Genomic DNA, 18,166 nt, shown 5'->3' with positions numbered 1-18,166 from the left:
TTTGAACAGCCTGCTAGCACAGCTTGCCAGCCAACATGGAGGAGACCCCTTTTCAAGAAGTTCTCTTGCTTGCATTTTCACTCCTGTGTCAGGAAATGGGCAGAGCTTCCATGAGACGCTAGTGCACATTTCGATGGCGTTTTCTTACCCAGGAAAGGCACCTGAGAGCGTTTTGGGTGGAGCAGGGGAAGGACGAGAAAGCAGAGGAGGGAAGAGTACTCTGGTATGGCAGACTCACAGCGGCTGATGCTGCTCATTACACTTGCTATAGCTGCTGATGCGGCCAACATAAACCAGCGCTTCTGGCACAAGACCACAAGCACAGACTAGTGGGATCACATTGTCATGTAGACCTGGAATGATGAGCTGTGGGTCCAGAACTTTCACATGAAGAAAGCCTACATTTTTAGAGCTTTCTGAGTAGCTTACTTTGTCCCTCCAGGGTAAAGACACACGCATGCGGCACCGTTGGAGATGCCCACAGACCTGTTTGGATGCTAGTGGTATCAATGCTGTCTGCATTAGTGTGACTTGCTGTGCTCGTCACAATCTTTGAAGCCAGAGGTGAGCCATTTCCCCTGAATGGACCTATGACAGCAAGGGGCCACTGAATCAGTGCACTCAGCCAGAAAGTGCAGCTACCACAGTTGGAGCTGGATGCACCTGGGCAACAGAAGTCAGGGATGCTTTGTGGTCCCACATTATGGACTTGCATGCTTTCTGCCCTGAGTTATGACTCCCACACACTGGTTTTAAACAAAACAAAAACAAGTTTATTAACTACAAAAGTTAGATTTTAAGTGATTATAAGGGACAGCAAACAGATCAAAGCAGATTACCTAGCAAATAAACAAAAATGCAATTTAAGTTAATATACTTCAAGTTCGGATATGAATAGCAAATCCTCACCCTAAGTGATGGTACAAGCAGGCTGCAGATTCTTAAGGGCAAGCTGCACTTGCTTTACAGCTTGGAATCCCCAGGTGTTCCGTTCACAGGCTAAAAATCCCTTTAGTCTGGGTCCAGCACTTCCCCCAGTTCAGTCTTTGTTCCTCAGGTGTTTCCAGGAGTCTCTTTGAGTGGGGAGTCAGTGAAGAACCACGATGATGTCACTCCCCTGCATTATACAGCTATTGCATATGGCAGGAACCTAAGTTCCCTCTAAGCTGTGCAATTGTGCAGTTGCGCAGCAAGCTGTAAAGGGCCATGCAGGCGTGCAGCCACAGGGGTTTGAGGAGAGGAGAGAGGTAGGCGGGAAGGGGAGCAAGTTGGGGATGTGCAGGGCTGCCGTGGGGAGAGGCGTCTCTCCCTGGGCCCCGGAGCTGCTGCGAGCATGGAGAGGGCTGGGGAGAGTCCTCTGGCCCCAGCCCTGGGGCAGCCTGCACCCCAAACTCCACAGCTCCCGCCCCACCCCAGAGCCCTCATCTCCCATACCCCAACCCCCCGCCCGCGCCCTGAGCAACCCCCATACGCACCTCGAATCCCTTGGCCCCACCCACACCACACATCACCTCCATATTGGTGCACAGAGGAAAATTCATTCTGCACATGGATGTAAAAAATTAGAGGGAACATTGGCGGAAACCCTTTGTTTCAAAGCTTGGTTCCCATGCCAGTCAGTGAGAAAATACTGACATCCCAAGATGGAGTCCAGCATGGGTCACATGTCCCAGTAGTGTCTCAGCAGCCATTACTTGGAGGCCATCTGTAGTATCCTCAGGAAGGCTCCCCAGGTGGGAGATAAGGTTCTCCTAAGGCCTATTGTTTCTTCCTAATGGCTCATGAACCTAGGGTGACCAGATGTACCGATTTTATAGGGACAGTCCCAATTTTGGGGTCTTTTTTCTTATATAGGCTCCTATTACCCCCCCACCCCGTCCCAATTTTTCACATTTGCTCTCCTGTCACCCTACATGAACCTGAATGGGCCCTTCCCAGCCAGCCATCTAGACTGAGAGCCTTTTGCCTAGTGGGCATTGCTCATCTGTAGCTACATTTTGAAATACAGATACATAGTCAATATTTATAACTTTGGATACAAAAATGATACATGCATACAAATAGGATAATCATATTCAGAAAATCATAACCTTTCCAATGACACCTCACATGACTTATTTTGCATAAAATACATTATGATTATGTCATAATCATATCATAATCATATCACTGTGAAGAATATGGGGTGCAGTGTTACAGTGTCTTCTGTCCCTTCCATGTCTGCTGCCCACTGAGCACTGGGATATTCCTCAGGGGGGGTATCTCAAACAGCTCCTCCAAGTATGGACCCAGAATTTACTGCTCCAAAGCCTGCTCTGGAACCAGTTTCAGCAACAGCGTCAGAGCTCAGTTGATGCCTGCTGCTGGCTCCCATCAGTCCCCATGCTGGATTCTGGGGCCAGCAGGGCATCATCCTAGCTGACCAGGTCATCATGCACAATGGTTGGCTCCATGCTGGATGCAGTGCCCAGTACCCAGTCGAACTCCTCATAAAATGGGAGCTGCCTGAGGTACAGTTCTGGTTCTTGGTCTTCCAATAGTTGATCCTGAGCTGCTTAATCCACTTCCTGCACCGGGCACTGGTTTGCAAAGCTGCCAACTCCTTCTCTGTCTGCTGGTATGCATGATCGTTCCTGGTACTTTTACGTCAGTCCACAGTTGTACTAACCTCAGACCAGAGATACACCAAAATCTGGCTGTGCTCCCATGACCATGAAGCAGTGCGCTTTGCAAAAGGCTTGTTCTGCTCAGTCTCCATTGCAAACACAGAAGGCTCTCTGATGGTGCGTTTGCAGCTCAGTGGTCAGAGGACAATGGAAGGGTTAATACTGACTCACTGAACTACTGCTGTACACCCTGTGGGCTGGCTTCTGTTTTCACTTGAGTTGATTGGAGAGTCTTAGGATGGCAAGCACAATGGAAATTGGCCCATGGGATTGTGGAATACTTTTTGCAGACTCTCAGGACCTGATTCAAGCGGGTTGCGTCTACACTGCACAGCAATAGGACTCTGTCACCAGGGCTGTCACTTCTCCCAGCTCTAAAGCATGCACTGCCACGCCCAGTCTTTTCTAGGAGGTTTATTTCTTTTAACAAGGGTTATCAAACAAACAGAAAATAGTTTTAACCCCATTCTTGGCCCCAGGCTCCAGGGCCATCCTTTCCAAGGGTCGCTGGCACTATAGCTCCTGTCAGCTTTCCAGTCTCTGCTTTGCTCTCTTGCTCCAGGGACCCACCTCAGGAGCTAGCTCCACTTCAGTGTGGGTTTCCCCTCCCCAGGGGACAACCTGTCTCAGTCCTTCCTTTCCAGCTGCCCACTAGCAACCTCTATAGCAGGGTTTCTCAAACAGGGGTCGCCTCTTGTGTAGGGAAAGCGCCTGGCGGGCTGGGCCTATGTGTTTACCTGCCCCGTCTGCAGATCCAGCCGATCGCGGCTCCCAAGGGCCACGGTTTGCTGCTCCAGGCCAATGGGAGGTGCTGGAAGCGGCAGCCAGTAAGTCCCTCAGCCTGCGCCGCTTCCAGCAGCTCCCATTGGCCCGGAGCAGCAATCCGCGGCCAGTGGGAGCCGCGATCGGCCGGACCTGCGGACGGGGCAGGTAAACAAGCCAGCCCGGCCTGCCAGGGGCTTTCCCTACAAAAACAGTGACCCCTATTTGAGAAACCCTGCTCTATAGGCCCAGGTGTAACCCAGCTCTCTTTAATTAGTGGATTGGTCTCACTTGCTCTGATCCAGGGGCTCTGGGCTTAGTCTGTCCACAGGCACCAACTATTTATGCCCATTCTAAATGGTGTGAATGGCCAAAGGAACCAGCAGCGGTCCTGCCTCATCCTATAGGGCACACAGCCATGCACAAACTGCACACATTTCTGAAATAGAGCCTCTCTCTCTCCTGTGCAATGGAATTGCAGGGGAAGGACAGGATTTGGGACTTACTGTGACAGATGTGCATTTGAAAAGAGTCTCTCTTACTGATTTAGAAATTTACTGCACTGGGAAATGAACAAACTCATCCTAACCTATTGTACTGGTATCCTTTGGAGGACACTGGCCCTGCTGCTCCTGAAAGTTTATTGTACTGTTTTCTTATTGTCATGCATTTTATTTATTTATACAGCACCTTTGAGCCAAATAAAATAGACAGTCATGAAAGCTGCCTTCAGCCAAATTACCAAACATCCTGTCTGGTCCAGGAGAGCAGGTAACATGTTATCAGCCATCCTCAGCATTTACAAAAGGTTACTCTGCAGACTATACTTAAGATTGTTGTTCATTAGATATGCTGGATGTGAGTTTTGTTTTTGGTGTGCTGCTGTTGTTATTTAATATTTATGTTACAGCGGGGCCTCGAGGCTCCAGTCCAGAATCTATTGATCGGGACATACAGGAGCATGAAACAGACACACTGGGAGGGATTTTAAAGCAGAAGACTGCAGCTCTATTAACTTTTTAAGTTTAAGATTCCTCTTCTCCCTAATGAAAACCAACCAACAATAACAAAAAAGCCCCAGGGTTTTACATTTACTTGGGTCCAGTGCAAAATGTAATGGCCTCCATACCAGACAATCAATATTCAGGTTTGGCCCCCTTCAGCCTAACCCCTAGCACCTTTCAATCCTCTCACCCTCTCCCAGTGAGGGGAGATTAGCATCCACATGAAGGGTGCCTCCGTCTGTGAAGAGTTAAGGGCTTCCCTGCTTTCTTCAGGCTAATAGGATCTACCATATGTCTCCCAGGCCTCGTGTTTATCTCTGGGAGTTGGCCTTTTTTGAGCCTTTCACCTGCACTGGATACCAGCTGCAAGTTGCAATGAAATTACAAACTCAAGTGCAACTTTTAAGTCATGCCCTTGCTCCTTATTAACTTAAAATCAGGTTTTCCCATTGCTGCAAGGAAGGCCAAAAAAAAAAAAAAAATTGGACACCGTGCCAAACCTGACCCAAGGGAAAAAATTGTTCCTAATCATTTATAGGGCAGAGCAGTAGCTGCAGCAGGATGGCTGTTGCATGCTCTGAGGGCTTCACATACTATAAGAGGAAGGATGCAAGACACATAATCAATTCTCTGTTCAGCTCCATAGGCCAGATAATAGCAACAGGGAGATGCAGAGAAACCGCTTCTCCCACACACACACGCACACCTCGCTCCCCGCTCACTTGTGTTTGGTGCAGGGGGCATGGGGAAGAGGAACCAGAGCAGCCACATCTGCCACTCCATTCTCTTTCCTCTCAGGACCACAATCAAACATCCCCTCACTGAAACAGGGTGGGTGTTGTGCGTTTTTTGGTGCAGGGACAACATCTTTTTATGTTAATGAACAGTTCTTAGCACAATCCAAGAAGAAAAGAGACATATATAAGTTGGGAGAGAGGTATAGTCAGCTATGAAAACTTTCTACATACATATAAAGAAGAGGGTCTGTGGTTAGTGCACTAGACTGGACTCAGGAATAGAGCTGGCCAAATAACGGGTTTTTCAATTCTCTAGGAACTCAAAAATATCAGGGATGGGAGGGAAATTGTTTTAGCTCAAACAGAAACGAAAATTTTGGTGAATTGAACAGTAAAACAAAAATCCATTTTGAGTCACATTATTTTTTGTTTTGACCATTTTAAAACAAATTTTGGTTATTTTTGTTTAAAAAACAAAGGAATTTTTGAAAACAAAAGTCATCTTGGACCAAAAAATTAAAACATTTCATTTTGAAAATGTAAAATGAAACTTTCTGATTCTTTCTGGGTTTGTTTTTTTTTGGAGGGGGCATTCTTTAGGCCAAACAATTCAGTGAAATCAACACAAATTCACAAAGTCTTCTGGTCAATCTAAATCTACCTTTTCCAGTGGCAAAAAGTGCCAGCCAAAATATTTCATCCAGCTCTAGTCCCACACAAAGTGGAAAAAGCTAGGATTTCAAATGCTACTATAATACAAATCATAATTATAAAAATTATTATTTTACTTAAGTAAAGTTAGTGACAAATATCTCCATCTTCCTCCTCCTCCCCCACTTCATTAATTGACTGATAAGTTTCTCTGCAAAGGTATACCTTGAGGAGAAGGTAGTGGCCTCCCGGATCAGGTCAGAGGCTGTTCTGTATGTAATGAGAAGCACAGAAGAAGGGGCAGAGATGTTTGGTGGTCAGATATTTCTAAGGGGATGTCTACACTGTGATAAAAAACCTGCAGCCCCGAGTCTCGGAGCCCCATTCAGCTAACTTGGGCTCATGGGGCTCAAGCTGTAGGGCTAGAAACTGCAGTGTAGACATTCAGGCTAGGGCTGGAGCCCGGACTCTGAGACCCTCCCCGCTTACAACTTCTCCTATGGGCTTCTGAACTGTGTACTTAGCCTATCTAGCTAGGTTTTTATATCATGATCCCTGAGTGCCTAAGCACGTGTTTTCTTCCACTGTTCCTGGCCTAAATCAAATGCTAGTACAAGATTCCTAATTGTTATCATTCTGGAAACAGCCATATTTTTCCCTTGAATGCCTATGAGATCTGTCATTTGAAAGGGTTATAAATATGGTGCTCCTTACCAGCTGCTCACAGAGAGTAGCCCTCCTCACATTTATACTAAGCAGTTGAATTTTTTCGTTTGTCTTTACGTGATCTTCTTTCTCTTACCTGATTTTTTTAAGTCCTTCCGGAGTAGGAGTGCAATGGTGCAGTCAACCTAAAAGGCTCAGAGCTTTGCTGGTGCTGCCTCAAAAAAGGCTGGGGATGGGCTAGGAGGGGTAGGACTAGGGTGGCCTGTACTGATGGATTCCATTTAGCCCTGATTAGATCTCTAAAATGCCCTCCTTGCCCCCTCCAGCACAACCACCCTTGAGTGCCTGGGTTGCAAAGTACACAATCCTCGGGTGAATCTGGCCCTGCATTTAGAATTATGATTTAAGTTGCTTTTATTACATGCAATTGTTTTACATTATGGAAGCACTAGTGTGGTTTTTATAATACTTCAGTAATGCTATCTCTGAAGAACATTAAAATATGCACTTGGCTACAGTTTTGATGGTTCATTGAACTTTTACTACCTTTTTTAATGTATCCTCATAAAGCACCATACACAGCGAGAAATAATGTACAAATGGTAAATTATGCAAATAAAACTCAAAACTACACAATATATCAAAATAGGTGAAAAATGTGTGTTTGAATGCAGTTATAATTAAAATTGTGTATTGGAATCTAAGCAATGTAGTACCTGGTAAATCCAATTATGTTGACTTCCAAAGAGATTGTTTTTGTAAATACTGCTAGATTATTTTGTGAAGTAATGCTTTTATTGATTTGCTTTGTATGATTAATTTCTGCTTGCATCAAATTACATTTCTTTTGCTAAATTATCTGCTTGACTAAATATAATTCACGGAAGATGGCAGATGACCGAGATGGTAAAGGGAGGTTCTCAAACACATTGTAATCTGGCACATAAATACAGTACATAGAGAAACACACACACAAACCTGCATTTCACCTGAGTAGTAACACCATTCTTAGGATGTCGGCAGTCCGGAAATTCTAAAAGGCTGCTATTGGAAGGAGAGTGATTATAATGCTTAAAGCCATGCTGCCTCATGCTGTGATCATAAGCAACATAACAAGTAATGGGCATGCTGTATTTCCTTCTGGCTTTTGACAAGTTACTAAAGAAAGTGGTGGTAATACCAGTGAAAGGACATGTGGACAGTAGCAAATTGTTTGATAAATTTAATCCAGCCACAGACATGGTCCTGAGATTGCCCTTGAAAATCATGAATATGTGCATACCACTGTGGAAAAAAAAGCCTGTCCGTTTTGTACTATCAGAACTCTCGGTGAGGTTTTTTACTTTGTAAATGACTAGATTCTATGGCACTGCCTAGGTGACTAGCTAAATGTGACTGAGAATGTGTTGAACTGGTTCCAGCTGCGTTTGATGAAGCTACCCTGTCAGTATAGTTGGGTAAATTCTCATTAAGAGGAGTTGGTTTCATATAATGGCACATTATTCCAGCTCATCCCAATGAGAATTCACCCAGGTTCCTGAGTTGGCGCTGATGCTTGGCAGTCTTTCTATTGCCTTTTAAAGAGCAATGTGAGGGATATAGTCTGTGTTGTAACTCATCTCTGCTTTGCTGAAGAAGTCTATAGCCATATCAATATTGAGATATTCGGAAATAAAAAAGTTTGATACACAGGTAAGGCTGTAAATAGATTATCGAAAAGTTAATTGTACACACAAACTGAAGTCACAGTTTTGCTTAAAAACAAAGAGCCAATTTTGTTCTTACTTACATTGGTGTAAATCGGGACTAATACCATTGAAGTCAGTGAAGATATACCAGTGTAAGTAAGGTTTCAGAGTAGCAGCCGTGTTACGAAAGCTTATGCTGAAATAAATTCGTTAGTCTCTAAGGTACCAATGTAAGTAAGAAGATAATCAGGCCCAAGCCACTGAAAAACAGGAGTCTGTGAATTAACTTTACAGAACTGCCATTTCTGTTACTCACCCTCCACCCCAATTTAGTAAGCATCCTAATACCTCCTTTAGCCTCTTTAGCCCTAAATAGTTCCCTTCCTTTCCCTGGTCTTTCAGTTTTTGCCTTGCTGAATTGCAAGCTCAGCTACATGCACCTTCTGGCAGAGAACCCCAGGAGCAGACTTTAGGCTAAGAATCCAAAGTGGGTTTAGGCTCTGCCTTCCCTTTTATTTCTCCTCAGCGATCGAAGGATTTCTTACTTCACCTCAGGATGCCTCCCAACAGCAACATCCAAAACAAACAACAACTCACATATGGCTTAAGTAAAAGGAAGTTTATTCCATGTAGGAAAATGAGAGAATCCATGGAAATAAAAAGTCTGAAGTTACCACAAATACTGGTATTCCCACAAATCTCATTGGGGAGGCCCAGTCACAGAGGAAGTTTAGGTAAATGGAAGAGATCTTAAAAGATGTACAGATTCAAAATCATTATACCTGCATAGTCTGTAGTACTAGAAAACTTTTAACATACTCTGTTGTGAATTTCACAGGTAATCACGTGCATCATCTCTGAAATGTATAATATCTTAAGTGCACAGGATCTGAACTAGACCTGCTGAATAATTAAGTTGTCCATGGATTCTAGACAATGTGTAAGGTGCACAGGGGATGTGACACAGCTGCTAAGTTTTTCAGACCATAATAGTCCATCGTGCTCCTGAGATACTGTAACTGCAAGAAGCCTGCAAAACATTCTGAAGATTTCACCTCTGAACATCATAATTTTTAAATGATCTATAATGCTGGATTTAAAAGAGCGAAAGGCATTTGTGTACAAATTTCAAACCCAGACTAAACTGGAAACTTCAAACCTTCCTTGTTTTGGAGAGAGTCCATAATAAAAAAGCATTAGAAAAATTTTAAATCAGCCCAAACATGATATTATTGGCCTGCATCTTAAAAACAAAACAGCAAATTTACATAAAATCTAACAAGAAATTTCATTTTAAAACTCTCTCACAGCTTACAAATATGTAAACTGATTACAATGTTTGCACACTTGTGGCATTGGATTTCAAAATTAGAGTTATAATAGATAGGCACATTTTTCACTATGGAGAGTTGAGTGCTTCTTCATAGGGTGTGCATGTGTTGACAATGTAGACATACACATACATATTTCCTTAAAGATTCTCTTACTGTTAATATCTTGAAGAAATCTAAATGTGGCTGTATTTCTGGATTAATAAATATGGACTTTTCTATTTAAATGAATTGGGGACAATGTCATAACTTAGAAAAATATCTTTTAATTCAATCTTGCAATCCCCTACGTCTACCTCCAAAGTCACTTTAAACGACATAGGTGAAATCTGTATGAATTAGACCTAGCTCTAACAATTAATATTTAATTACTTTAACCATTGCTTCAGCTGAAACACTGACTCCCAACAATCTGAAACTTGGGAAAGTTCAGATCCAGATGCAAATCTAAATTTTACAGGTTGGACCTATCTCTATAAATAGTGCCAGGTTCTGACTGTGGGGTAGCACCATGCTCTACAAGTTGTCCCATTGACTTCAGAAGGGTTATTCATGGAGTAACCTACAATTACTGTTTGAAAGAGTACTATATTAGAGCGCACTAGGGTACCTTTAGTGCATACCAACAGTGTCTGTACAGACTAATTAATGAGCAACATATTAGTGTGCTTTAGAAATTGCACCCCCATAATGCATATTACCCAAAAAGTAGACAAGCCCTTTGGCTCAATGCATCATGGCAGAATCTGCAAAGGTGGTGATTATTACTTAAATAATGCATGTCTCATGTTATTACTTTCCTTGCTAATCATAACTGCAGAATAACTTGGGAATCATAGCTCTGGAGCAGAGTCTATGCTGTTACAAGCTAGCGAGCAATTTACAAGTTTTACAATTAACTTCTATATAAGTAGAGTATAATTACATTTCATTATCTTACTTTGCTTTTGCAGGCTGTCAGGATACTTCAAGCGAACGAATTATAGACACAATTTATATAGGCATGGTGGTGCGAGAAAAGTTTTAATGACATGAGTTTGGAATGATCTTGCAAGTGACAAAGGTGATAAATCCAAACATCTGCCAACACTTGCTATTCATATTTTGTTTCATAGAATCATAGAAATCTAGGGCTGGAAGGGACCTCAAGAGATGATCTAATCCAGTGTTTCTCACCGACCGGTCCGTGGACCAGTGCTGGTCCCTGAGATCACCCTGATACAGCGTAGGAAGGTCCCTGGTGTCAAAAAGGTTGAGAAACACTGATTTCTAGTCCACCCGCCTGCTCTAAGGCAAGATTCAGTATAACTAGACCAGTTCTGACTGGTGTCTGTCTAACCTGATCTTTAAAATCTCTAGCGATGAGGATTCCATGCGTACTAGGACAATTTGGGGATCTCAGTGGGCACAGGAGATATTTTTAGCTGTGATGGATTGGGACGTATTGGAACTTAAAACCGTCATTAGTCCAGCCCTGCAATCTTGGAAAAGGTACCATCACATATCTGGGGTGAAATTTCACATTGAGGGGGACAAAAAGAACCATTTTGAACTAAGATGTTCTTTTTTTCTTTTTCATTTTGTTGTTGTTATGGAAAAGCAGTAGACTCTCCTCTGCACAGTTAAGACTGCAACTAGTTCCCATTATAGAGCATATTTCCCTACCTGTATCTTTGAAAACTGCTAGGTTTACTCAAAAAGCAAACGTGCTGCTAAATTTGAAGAAAATTTGTGAATATTTTTTCAGAGGTAATTAAAAATTACCCACATGTCAAATTTTACTTCTGTCTAACCTTACTTAGGCCTTGGCTACACTTACAAGTTAGAGCACATTAAATCAGCCCCAGGCACCCTAACTCCTGAGGTGTCCACACTGGCAAGGCACTTAGAGTGCCTGGACTCTGCAGCTGGAGCGTTCCTGGTAGTCCACCTCCACAAGAAGCATAGAGCTTCCTGCACCCTGGCTGAAATGCTGGGATGACAGTGTGAATGACATGTTGCATTACTGCGCTGTGATTGGCCTCCAGAAACATCCCATAATCCCTTGAAGTCAAGTGGCCACTCTGGTCATTGTTTTGAACTCAGCTGCAGGCATGCAGGTATCCCCTTTCAAAGCTCCATTTCTGAAAGCTGGCATGCTTATCTGCTCCGGAACAAAGCAGACCATTACTGTGGAATGCTGCCACTGCAGAGGCAGGCATTTTTGTGTGTTTGTGTGAAAGAGAGAGGCGAGGTGGGAGCTAATGTTGGGGTTTCCCCCTTCCCCCTGCTGCTGTCACACTCTCTGCCCCCCAAAATACACTGTCTCTTCCCCCACATATACACAACAAACTCGTCCCACTCCATCCCCCATATGAAAAGCACACTGCAGTCACTTGCACACTGGGATAGCTACCACAATGGACTGCTCTCTGTGGCATTGCAAGAGCTGCTAATGTGGCCACACCACTGCGCTTACAACCGACAATGTGAACACAAGGCAGTGCTTTCCCTGCTGCGGTCTCAGGGCTGGTTTAACTCCTGGCACTCTAGATCTCAAGTGTAGCCAGGCCCTTAGTCTCCCATTAGTTCAAAGCCAGCTTATTATACCTCCAAACTATAATTAAATCTCCTGGAATACGTATGCAACCAGCTGCATATCAAGAAAACAGGTGAAACAAATTTCTTTCCAAACTGTAACATTTCATTATTAAGTATTAAGCACAGTGATTAACTGGGAGAGAGGACTCAGTGTTGTTTCTGTTGGTTTCCATAGCAGTTATGGATCCAGTACCACTCCTGTTATTGTCAGTGGGAGCTTTATGACTCATCCTATCCTGACGTAAACACTTCAAATCTACCTCTTCGCTGAGCTACATCAAAGAGAAAAAAGAGGGAAAAAATTTAAACTTGGGAAATTCCTGTGACACTGGCAGACCAGATGCCAGCTCATGCCAAGGCCCTTGGGCCTCAGTGAATGCTGACAAATGCATAGCTGGAACCAGCCTGACTCACCTGTCTGTTAGTGGTGGTAAAATAGTTTATAAGAATTTGTTTAGTGTGTAGACTTATGAAATGCTTGTAAGATGCTGCATGTGGTAATCTTGCTTATAACATCAAGGTTATTTTAAGTGTTTGTATTGTAATCCTCTGTAATTGTGTAAATCATCAAACAAGAAAGGAGCATTAATTAATGTAGACATGGTGGCTTCCTACAGAAGGTGTTAGGTCCTGCCCACCACAAAGGCCAACTGAGATCAAATGAGCCATTGTGAAACATCAAAGAATAAAGACAGTGATTGTTCCCCCACCCCAATGCCCATGAAGCGGAGATGTGCAGGTGGATTCATCCCATCAGCTTGATCTCTGAGAGAAAGGAATAAAAATTCCCAACAAGAAGGAACTGTATCGCTGTGTTGCTTGAACTCTGAAGGGTGAAGATGCTTAAACATAAGCAAGAGATCCTCAGCTGTTTTGCCTTGGTTAACCCTAGAGGATTTATAGAACTTGCACATTACAGCAGCTTATATTATCTTTTGGAACCTAAGACTGTAACTCATTTATGGGCGTATGTTTACCTAGTTTAACCTGCTAAATAACTCTCATTTCTTTTCTTAGTTACTAAGTCTTTAATTAGCTTGTAGGCTCAGGGCCTGTGTGGGCAGCATAAGATTTAGGATGGTCTTAACTGTTCATTTCCTTGCTGTGAAGTGCTCAGGTTATGTAAAGGATGTGATATTTGTTATCAATTAGCAATCTTAAACTATTTTTAAGGAAGGTTTTGAGGGCTGGAATATATATTACACACTTGATAGTGAAGATGATGATGGAATCTTTTGTTGTCAGTTCGACAGATGAGTTACAGTCAGGTAATGTGGGTCCTGAGATAAGACCAAAGACCAATTGCAGACCTGCAGCTCTGTCCATGGGTGCTACAGGTGAAAACAGTTGCAGATGAATTGTGCACTGCTTTTAGGTTTATGCCTTGCACATCTCTCCTTGTTTGCAGCAATCTGCAAGCTATCATAGTCTTTCTGTCCAATGTGGCAGAGCTGCCGCCATCAGATCGTGTCATGCTCTAAGAGCTCCCAAGGTGAATATCACAAGATTGGAGGTTGGCCTTAAGAGTGACTTAATAACATTTTTTTGATCTGACCCCCAAATAAGTTCCAGTCTGCAATTCTCCATAGAAAATAGCCTTTGATATTCTACTCTCAGACATACAGACCACATGACTGCACCATCTCATCTGTGCTTTCCCTATAAAAGCTTGAATGCCTGTAATGTTGCAGCTCTCAAGGACCTCTGTGTTAGGAACCATATCTTGCCATTCAATTCCCATTATCTGCCATAGACATCATAGGTGGAATAGATCCAAGTGTTTTATTTCACAGGGATAAGTAGTCCATGTATCGCAGCCATAAAGAAGTGTGATGATGACCATGTTTTTGTTTGCAGTCTGACAGCATGTTCATTCCAGGGATGATGTTGAAGTTTCCCAAAGGCATTGCTGGCTGCACCAATGGGTTTCATCATGTCATCATCAATTATTGTGTCTTGGGAAACAACACTGCCTGAGTAGCAAAATTTGTCAGTGACCTTGAGTGGCATATCATCAATGGATGCAACTGGTTTAGTGGCAGTACTTTCCAGTCGAGACTGGACCATGGCTTTTGTCTTTGTTTAAGCTGATCGTTAAGCCAAAACCTTTTGCTGCACATACAAAGCAGTCCCTGAGCAACTGAATTTCCCTGAAATTGTGGGCCAATAGCACGGCCATCAGTAAACAGTAATTCACAAATGATTGTCTTCGTAACTTTTGTCTTCATACACAGGCAATGCAAATTCAAGACACCTCCATCCATATGGTACTGCATACAAATGCCACAATCAATGTCTCTGAATACATCTATTAGAACAGCTGCAAACATGATGCTGAATAATGTCAGAGCAAGAACACAGCCTTCTTTTGCTCCATTTGTGACAATGAAAGGAGCTGAGAAGCAGCCTTGGTCAAGGACACAAACCTGCATTCCTGCATGAAAAGATTTAATAATGTTGATGAACCTATCAGGGCAACCAAACTACTCCACATGCCATTTCTATTCAGAGTCAAAGGCCTTAGTAAGATCAACAAAAATTAAGTATGGGTCTTGATTCTGCTCACAACATTTCTCCTGAACTTTCCAGAGTGCAAAGATCTTGTCTGAAATACCATGCCCAGGGCAGAGGCCTCCTTGGCTTTCAGTATCTTCTCTGCCAATTGATCAATTAACTGGTTTAGCATGGCTCAGGTGAGTACTTTTCCTGCAGTGGCAAGGAGTGAGATGCCACATGGTTATTGCAAGAGGCTTGATTGCTTTTCCTTTTGTATAGGTGAATGATACATCTTTAAATTCCTGTGGCACAGCCTCCTGTTCCCAAAACTTTAGGTATAGGCCAGTGGGCTTCCTGATCAGCTCATGGCACCGCATTTGAAGATCTCTGCAGGAATACCATCTGGACCCGCTGCTGTACCGTGTGACATTTGCTTGACAGCTCTAAGCAGCACACAACAACTATGTTAAAATAACATTATTAAGGTTGCCAAGTCCAGCACTCAAAAGTTAGGAAATGCCAGAATTCAGGTTGCTTTTGCAACCTAATTCATCCCACTTGTGTGTATGCATTATGATACAATCTTTAGTGACATGATCACATACTATTGTTTCCACATGACCCCTGCCTGATTCAGTAGCCAGGATGGTCAGCTCACTTATTGAGCAGCTTTTCAATATTTGTTTTATCCTTATTGTTCAGTGTGTGGGCTGATGCCTTATTTACTGCACATTATTCAAACCCTGTTCTGAAGACTGAATTATTAATTTCTTCACGGGCTTCCACAAACATTAATTTATTTTCACATTACCTCTGTGAGATGACAGGGTATTATTATCCCCATTTTACAGATAGAAGACTGAGGCACAAAGAGACCAAGGTCTAAAGTATCCACTAATTTAAAATGCCCAATTTGAGATACCTCTGATATGATTTTTCAGACCATGTAGTATTATGTAGCACTTTATATGTTCAAAGCACTGCTCACATTGAGTTCACCGGGAGCTGTGAGTGCTCAGCACTTCTGAATGTCAGACCCCTGGGTCTCAAGTAAACCATCCAGAAAACGAGGAACACACAATTAGTGATCATCTGTGAAAAATTTGGTTTAAGTGACTTGCCCAGCATTATACAGGGATTCTGTGGCAGAGGCAGGGATAAAATCCAGTTCTCCAGGCAGCAGTCACCTTACCCACGATACCATCCTTTCTCTTCCTGCAAGCCTCTGCTTCATGATAACCTTCCAGATTCTGCAACAAAATGAAGCAGGGGTCCATATACAAATAGTCTCCTTTACTGCACAATCCTGATTCATACCCAGAGAATGTCCAACCTATGACTAAATGAGGCTGGGGTTCTGTGGAAAAAATAGTATGTGATCATGAAAAAACTGTATCATAATGCATAAGCAGAAGGGGGCTAAACTAAGGTTGCACAGACAACCTTAATTCTGGCATTTCTTAACTTTTGAGTGATGTATATATATAATGATACCTATCTGCAGCTGCTTAGAGATTTGGAACATTAGAAGTGGTCCTGGCAAGCATGGATTAGTGGGCAAATGAGACAGCTATTAAAAATGAATATTCTATATCACATGGTTGCAGAAATTAAGGAAATATATCACATTTTCAACTCTGTTGCATGGATATTTCATAAAACATCTTTCATTCTAAACTGAGAAAGAATTTGCTTGTGTCCAAATATGATCTGAAAGTTTTCATCTGACCTCTTTACTTTCTTCCTTATTTATTTATTTTCATTTGTTTGCTCTGTTTAGTACCTGTATCTGTTTTGAAGATCAAAACTGCACTAATTTGGGAAGCAGTTTGTATCAGCCATAAAAACAAATGTTATTAACTTTTTTCTTTGAATTATTAACTTCTGAAGAATGAGAACAGCCATTAATGCTCTTGTCTCCACAGGGAGTAATCTGGAAATACAAAATGCATGTTTCCATTTTAAGTACATTTTCTTTGCAAAAATGTTTGCAAATCAGGTTTGAAATAAGGGATAAAATAACTTGAAAATGTTTTACACTTCAAAAATAATAAAATACATTCTTATTCTGTCGTCATAGACCACGCAATGCAGATCACTTTATGCAAGAAGCTAAACAGAAGAAGCATAAAGCAGACGCGATGGTGAGAACATTTTCTTTCTAGTCATGTTGTTCCATATTATTTTTGTAATGGAACTTCTTCATCAGTGTAACACAACTCAGGTAATTATAAAATCTATTATCAGGATGGCTGGGCTTGTTAAATTAAATGTTTATACATTCAAATGTTCATAGCCCAATAAACTGTGACTTAAACAAATAACAACTTACAGGGATCAACTCTTGGCTAAATGAAAATTTCCATTTATTCCTTTGCTTTAACGAGTAGCTATAGTAATAGACCCAGCTTTTGAAAGGTATTTAAGTGTTGCGGCTCTCAGTGTTGCATCACCTAACTGATTTAGGAACCCAAATCTCATCTTCAAAGGGATTTAGGCACTTAGGAGCCTAAAACACACTGTCAATAGCACCTAAATACCTCTTGTAAATGACATGTAGGCTCCTAAATCAGTTGGGCATTGCAACGCTGAGCTCCATGGCACATAAATATCTTTTAAAATCTGGGCCGCAGCAACTCTATGAGATTTCCAAAATGTCTTTTTTCTTCTATAGGGCTAGCTGGCTAGCCACTGGCTTGATATACCATAACTGTGCTCTGTGGGCCAATCCAAAGCCCATAAAAGCCAAAGGAAAGACTCTCACTGATCTCAAAGGACTCTGGACAAAGCCTCACTGCTCCAAGGCCAAAAGACTCTAGTTTTCGTTACAGATACTTCCCACCAAAATAATATCAACACTGAGATAATCATTTCTCTATTGGGCCTCTATGTAACTCCAGAGGAACCACCGTGACACAACTGACCATGGCAACAACAAATTCCTGACCCTGGCTTTGGCTGCTCTAATGGGGCAGCCAAGGTTTGCCTATAACAAACGGTGACTGAGGCTGTATGTGGAGATGTGCCTCAGAGAACAGGGGGAGGGACATGCTGGGGATGGGACTGAGCACGCAGTGCTCTGACAGATCTTTAGCTAGCACAGCAGTCCCTTCGGCTGCTCTGAGCGGGGCATGTTGCCTCTGCTGCCCAAGATCGGGGAGCAGAAATGTGACTTGAGAGTCCACTTGCTTCAGCTATGCAGAGCCTAAAATGCCCAAAGAAGTAGGAGCAGGCCTCTAATATAGGCTCCCAAGAAAACAGCACTTCAGAGTTGATTAGTGCTCTTTTCCGTGGTTTATTCAGATTTATATTATTTTGAAGTGACTCAAGTCAGAAAATATTATAGAGAACTGTAAATGGTACATTTCTTTAAGCAAAATGGAGAAATTTTTTACTTGAGAAAAAAGATGTTCCAGTGGTTAGGGCGCTAACCTTTGACTAACCTGGGACTTTGGAGATGCAGGTTCAACTCCTGGCTCCATCACAAGTTTCTTGAATGACCTTGGGAAAGTCACTTTGTTTCTCTGTGCTTCAGTTCCCCCGCTCAGTTCAGTTCAGCTGTGTAATGGGGATAATAGCATTTCC

At 42.5% G+C, this 18,166-nt stretch overlaps 1 protein-coding gene across 1 annotated transcript in view; it reads left to right on the top strand.

The window, feature by feature from the left end:
• Nucleotides 1-18,166, top strand: part of AFF3 (ALF transcription elongation factor 3) — a 492,261-nt gene that overhangs the window by 460,834 nt on the left and 13,261 nt on the right. Inside the window, exon 15 of the mRNA XM_032765391.2 lies at nucleotides 16,662-16,725. Coding sequence (XP_032621282.1) covers nucleotides 16,662-16,725 — 64 coding nt within the window. The remainder of the gene's footprint in view (nucleotides 1-16,661; nucleotides 16,726-18,166) is intronic.

The sequence above is a fragment of the Chelonoidis abingdonii genome, chromosome 1 (assembly GCF_003597395.2).
Source record: "Chelonoidis abingdonii isolate Lonesome George chromosome 1, CheloAbing_2.0, whole genome shotgun sequence".
Classification (NCBI taxonomy): Eukaryota; Metazoa; Chordata; order Testudines; family Testudinidae; genus Chelonoidis; species Chelonoidis abingdonii.
This window is presented reverse-complemented; position numbering and strand designations above follow the sequence as displayed.